Source organism: Pelodiscus sinensis, chromosome 4, assembly GCF_049634645.1.
Source record: "Pelodiscus sinensis isolate JC-2024 chromosome 4, ASM4963464v1, whole genome shotgun sequence".
Taxonomy (NCBI): domain Eukaryota; kingdom Metazoa; phylum Chordata; order Testudines; family Trionychidae; genus Pelodiscus; species Pelodiscus sinensis.
Window position 1 is genome coordinate 114,826,436 of NC_134714.1, and position 6,000 is coordinate 114,832,435.

Sequence of the window (6,000 nt, forward strand, 5' to 3'; positions counted from 1 at the left end):
GGTCCCAGTATATGCAATTCTGTCAGATGATTCTGTTTTCTTCCTAGCAGAAACAGGCTGCTGAGGAAGATCTGTAATAGAAGCAGCACAGCAAAATGCCCCTCCCTTGCTGTAGACTAGCATCTACCTTAGAGAAACTAATTGGAATGGAAAACACTGATGAGGGATCTCTGAGAAACAATTTCCAGTCTGGCTACTGTCTGCAGGGTTCATAAATTACTAATAAGTCTTTTCTCATGTCCTGGGGCAGGAAGAGGAGAATGGATCCTGCCCCCTTTTGACAGTGGGAGTTGTTATGAAAAGGACAGCCACATAATGTAAGTTTGTAGGCTGAGACTGGATGGGTTTCAATCCCCTCAACCCTTTCATAAAGCATCCCTGAAAGGTTGCTAAGTAAAGGGAAATAATATTGGGTTCATCTATTGCCACTAAAGACCTGGTTGGTGAATGATGTCTGCTTCTTTTCCTTCCATAGCAAACGTTTTTCTGTTTCAGTATGTCTTATGAGGTATACTGTTCATGCCAATGTACCAAGACAGTGAACAGCTGTTCTTTGGCCTGCAGACCATCCTCCAAATAGCATATGATCTTGGGGGTCAATTTCCATGAGAAAAACCCATGAAGTAGCATTTTCCCCAAATATTACTGCTAGCTGTTTCCACTCCAGTTTATTTACAAAGTCAAGCATACCTGACAAGCCCATACCATCTCTAGACATCGTTGAAAAATTACCTTTGTATGACTTATGGGAACTCTCCTATAGCTTCCTGTGAGCTTTACAAGACTGAGCCATACGTACCATGTTCTTGTGTGTGATTCCTATATTGTCCCAGAAGGATCAACTGTGTCTTCACCTGGCATTACTTACTAGCATGAACAACTCATAAGGAAAGTTGTTACAAGGAAATTAGGGGTTTTCAGTCTGAAGACTTTAACTGTTTTAGCTTCTCTATGTTAGAACGATCAGGAGCAGTTTTTCTCAGCGGGGTGTTAATCCCTTAGCTATCACAAAATTTTGAATTCAAGGGGTCAACATTTCCTTTAGCCTCTCCTTACTCTTCAGCATAAGGAAGATCATTGCATATTTCCTTGGCCAAATCTATCTGGAATCATGTCTTTGACCCTTTCTGGACTTGGATGTTTCCCCACATCATAGGTTGGAGAAAGAAGTACTGAGGTCTCTTTCTATGCAGCCCGTTGCTAATCTTGCATACTGGTTGAATATTTCTTTATATAGGAGTCTGGGGATTTGAGGGAGGTCAAAAGACCTTTCCAGTCTCTCCTTATGGAAGCAGATACTATAGGTAACACTATAACTATGACAATGAATGGCCTCTGTGCCTTGTCTGACACCTCCCACAACCTGGGGAAAGCTGTCTGAGTCTCCACATTCCAAGTGACACCAGTGAACTTAGTCACTTCATTGTTTGCTTACCCTCCAGGTGGCCAATGTCCTCACTGCTAAGGATTGGATGCCAGTGGCTTCGATGGCTGATCTGAAGCCAGTTGCTTCACAGCAGTGAGGATTAAAGAGTAGAAAAAAATGCTTAAAAGAAAAGGTTTTCCTTCTGCTCAAGGGCACTTTGTGGCTGTAGGAACTGGTAATGGGATGCAGAACCTCTAGTTTACCATTTCCAATCTGCCCCAACTTAGTACTAATCATCACCTTTCCAAATGGACTGGGGCACATGGAAACGAAATAATCTTCTGACATTAAGAATAACTCTCTTTTCTGGGTGGAGAGGCAACAGTTTACTGCTTCTTGCTCTGTGACTGTTTGCTGGATAAAGACACGACTGTAAGTCTCCGTTGCTCAGTCAGATGTAGACTTCTCAAACACTACATTCACATGTAATAAGCAATCATTCATTATTCCCCCCCCCCCCCTTCTTGTAAAGGAAGCAAAAAAGATGAGCCAGTCAAAAGATCAGGCCTCCTAGAGACAGCAGCATCCTGCAGGACTGGGGAGACTGCTCCTTAACCTGAAAACCACTGTAAAGTTGATCTTTTCCCTTGCGTGTTTCTGTGGCGAGGAGTATTAAGGAAAGCCCATTATGGTATGAGCCCTTTGTTGTGATGGGGAGAGGAAATCTTACAAAAAAACAATGATTGCCAATGATCGGCAGAAAATGTAAAGCACAAGTCAGCTGATTCCTGGCAACACAATAGTAAGTTTAGCTATCTATCGCAGACAAACGTATGAATTATATGGATTTCGAAGTTCAGTCAGGCAAGAAAAGCAAGAGGTTTTCATATGCCATGTTTTTGCATTAGAGTAGAAACACATCTAGTAACTTATTACTTCCAATGACCCTTTAAAAGAGCCTTTTAAAAAAGATCTTTCCCCTTGTTTTGAAATCTGCATGCTTCTAGCTTTGCTTTGTGCTAGTTTTTCCCGATAACGTGTGGGTCCCTTCCATAAGATTTTCTTCTAACCCTTTTCTTTTAAACCCACTCGCCTCTTAAAAAGACTGCAGATTAAACAAGGGCTCGAAACGTTCCCCCAGGAACCGCAGAGACTCCATTCTTTGACTGACTCCTAAATGTTAAAAAGGCAACAACAACAAAAAAAAAGCAATCACACAGCAGTAGCCGAAGCACCAGCTACCAACGCCCGCAAACAAAGGGGGCAGAGAACTGTAGACAGGCTGGGTGTCACGTTACGCTTTAAAGCTCAACCCCTCCCCCCCCGCCACTATATAACTCAGACTGACAGGCGCAATTTACCAATGGCGGGGATCTTACCACTTTTGGCGCCGAGCCACATTTTCTCTTTCAGCCAATGAGGCGCGGAGGCCGAGATACTACACCCTCGGGTACAACGTAGTTTCCACCAATAGCAGGCGTGTTATTAAAGAGAAATACTATTATGCTAATCGATGTTTTGCTCTAACTTGGGAGAGGGCTTTAAAAAGCGAGGCAGGCGGAGGCTCCCCAGCAGACTGCAGAGAGGTGCCGAGGCTGGTTGCGGGCACGGCGGAGAGGCTCGGGGGTGGTGTAGAAATCACAGCCCCTTTCTCTCTGGGCGCACTGCACCTGGGTCCCTGGGCACAGTAGCAGCAGCACCATCATGTCCAACGTGCACCTCTCCAGCGCCTCGGCTCTGGAGCGCCTGGCCGCCCGCAGGACTTTCCCCTTACACGCCCGCACTGGGGTCTGCAGGAACCTCTTTGGCCCGGTGGATCACGAAGAGCTGAGCCGGGAGCTGAAGAGCAAACTCCGGGAGATCAGCGAGGACGACCAGAGGCGGTGGGACTACAACTTCCAGACCGACACCCCACTGGACGGCCCGGGCAGGCTGCAGTGGGAAGAGATGGAGGGCGACTCGGTGCCGGCTTTCTACCGGGAGACGCTGCAGGTCGGGAGGTGCCGCTTCCCGGTGCTGCTGGTCCGGTCCAAGCCGTCTCTTGGGGGCCTGGACACTCCTGCGGGGGTTCACCCCAGGGACTCCCACCAGGAGCTGGCGGTGCCCGCGGCCTCCTCCCCCAGCCCCCAGGGAAGGACGGCAGCCCTGGAGAGCGCTACCTCGGCGGGCATAGAGCGGCTCAACCAGGAGAACCGATCCGACCAGCTCAATTTCTCAGGGATTACAATCCGAGCCCCGCCGTGCGCCTCCGCGCCGCTCAAACGGGTCTCGTCCTGCAGCGCAACCCACATCACAGGTAAAGAGGGTGGCTCGGGGCAAGTCCCCCCCCCTTTCCCCGAAGCGCCTCGGGCAGGCTGCGGGCTGCGCTCCCGGGGAAATGCTTACACAGCACTTCGCGCGCCGCTGCTGCTGGCCGGCGAGGTAAACAAACCCGGCCCCGCTGCACAGCTCTCCCGAGGCAGAGAGGGGGCGTAGAGAGCCGCTCGGCCCCTCGGGGGCGGAGGACGCCCCGGGACTAGAGGGCGCCCGGCAGGGGGGGCTGCGGTGTGTGTAACGCCTCCCTCTGGCTTTGCTCCTTAGATTTCTTTGTGAAGCGGAAAAGGCTGGGGGACGCCAAGACGGCCTGCGAGCATCCCGGCGGCTGCCCCGCCTCCGCGCCCGTTGTCCCCACTGAACAGACGCCCCGCAAGCGGCTGCGGTGAACCAGGTGAGCGCGCTCCCCAGCGAGCCTCGTGTGCAGGGCGGCCAGGCCAGGGTGCTGGGTCGGGCGGGCCTGGGGGAGGGCAGAGTCCTGCCTGGCCCTGGCCAGCGGGGTCGCGCTGCAGCGCTCTCGCCCTGCAAAGAAAACAGCTGGGCCCGATTCTTGCCTGGCCGGGTTGGCAAGGGGAGCGGTTCTCGTGGGAAGGCGGGGCCCGGCTTCCTCGCCCTTGCTGCCAAAGCAGGAAAGCCACTTCCATAGCTCCGAGGGGGGAGCCTGGGCTAGGGCCGCCCAGTCCCTTTGCAAGCCCCCGCAGCTCCTCCCGTCTCCCCCCGCCCCCCTCCATTGCTGCTACCAGGCCGCAAAGGGAGCTGGTTTCGCTGACTCATTCGCCCGAGCGGAGGGGGGAGATGGGGCGGGGTCTTCCGAGTTACTTTGTGGCCGCCGGGGACTCTGCGGCTGCTGGGAGCAGCCTCAGACCTGGATTGTTGTCAGTGCGTGTTCTCGAAACTCATGGGCTGCTTCTCTTCTTTCTCCCCCCCCCCCCCCCCTTTCCCCTTCAGATTTTGCACTACGGTCCCTAAAGGAGACTTTGCTTCGTGTCTGGAGGCTCGGAGCCCAGCAGCTGTTCTGCCCACCCTTCGGAAAGGGGCATCTCTCGAGAGCTGGAGCAAGGAGGATTAAGATGTGGGCTCCTAAAGGAACTGCATGTAGTAAGCGTGGCTCAGACTACAGCCATGGACGGAACAGTGTTAATGTACAACTGTGCAATGTATTACGTTTTTATATATAGATGTATTATGCCTAATGTGCGTACACTGGCCAGAAGTGTAAAGCTTTAAAGTCATTTATATGAAATGTTTAATCTTTGCTGATCTCTCAGTGCAAAAAAATGTATATTTGTACAAATCTTTTTTTTAAGATTTATACTAACTTATATTTTCTATTTATGTCAAATGTGGATAATGTTGGTTGATACTGAATAGTCTTGTGGTTTTTTTTTCTTTTGGTTAAGCCAAAGGGCACTATATATTTGCTTTGTTATTTACAAAATGTAAATTTTATTTTTATAGTGGGGTTTTTTGCATTCACAAAATGTAGCTATAAATCAAAATTATTTTAGTTTTTACTTGAAGACAAATCTGTTTCAATGGTTCCTGAGCCGGTCTGTACCACTGCCGATGCAAATAATGCCACAACATTCAAATAAAAAGAATCCAAAAAATCTGTTGGTTGTTAATTAGTATTAAAGATCAAGAGTGATAAGAAATGCCATAGTTAACAAACATTAGAAAACACCTGTATAGACTTATTTTACTCCTTAGTACTGAAACTGTATCTCAATCCCTCTCATTCCATAGCTTCTGGGGCAGAGGGACACAACAAACAAGGAATATTCTCACTTTTATATGTCTGGCATAATCACAGGATAGAAAGATGCAACACTATTAGAACCAATGTAAATATTTAAAAGGCACTCACTCAGCTTCTCCTCTACATAGTGCATTATCATAAGAGATTATTCTAGTCTAGTGGTTCAGATTTACAAAGATCAATTAGGGAAGAACTTAAAGGGATGTGGTTACTGCTGGAGTCCATGCAAACTGTCCAATTTACTTAATCTAAAAGATTCCATATTAATAAAATTACAATCCCTTGACTCTGCTTTTATTATTCATGTAAGGTTTAACAGGTCGGAACAAAGATCTAACCCCTTCAGACCACATGAACACTGAATTCCTGGTAAAAAGCTTTCCACAGTATTAAGATTGTCCCCATGTCTCTTGTGAGGAGGGATAGTTTATTTTGTAAAGCATCTCTCTACCCAGATAAAATTAGCTCTCATGGCTACTGTTTTATAAAGCTACTTACACTGCAGTTCAATCTTTCTGCAGTGTAACTATAGGATGATACCGTCAGGTGCTTCAAGTTCCAC

At 48.5% G+C, this 6,000-nt stretch overlaps 2 protein-coding genes across 2 annotated transcripts in view; one reads left to right on the forward strand and one right to left on the reverse strand.

Moving 5' to 3' along the window:
* The window catches only part of SLC67A1 (solute carrier family 67 member 1), a 154,865-nt gene extending 151,983 nt beyond the window's left edge, over nucleotides 1–2,882 (reverse strand). The window contains exon 1 of the mRNA XM_014579428.3: nucleotides 2,746–2,882. The gene's annotated coding sequence lies outside the window, so the exon portion shown is untranslated. The remainder of the gene's footprint in view (nucleotides 1–2,745) is intronic.
* A 47-nt stretch (nucleotides 2,883–2,929) lies between these two features.
* CDKN1C (cyclin dependent kinase inhibitor 1C) lies at nucleotides 2,930–5,647 on the forward strand. The gene is made up of 3 exons (XM_075928132.1): nucleotides 2,930–3,662; nucleotides 3,947–4,073; nucleotides 4,628–5,647. The coding sequence occupies exons 1-2, from the start codon at nucleotides 3,071–3,073 to the stop codon at nucleotides 4,066–4,068; spliced, it is 714 nt and encodes a 237-aa protein (XP_075784247.1). The 5' UTR covers nucleotides 2,930–3,070; the 3' UTR covers nucleotides 4,069–4,073; nucleotides 4,628–5,647.
* The last annotated feature ends 353 nt before the right edge of the window (nucleotides 5,648–6,000 follow it).

Coding starts and splice junctions, on each gene's coding strand:
- CDKN1C (XM_075928132.1), top strand. CDS start 3,071: ATGTCCAACGTGCACCTCTCCAGCGCCTCGGCTCTGGAGCGCCTGGCC. Junction 3,663..3,946: donor CAGCGCAACCCACATCACAG/GTAAAGAGGGTG, acceptor TTTGCTCCTTAG/ATTTCTTTGTGAAGCGGAAA.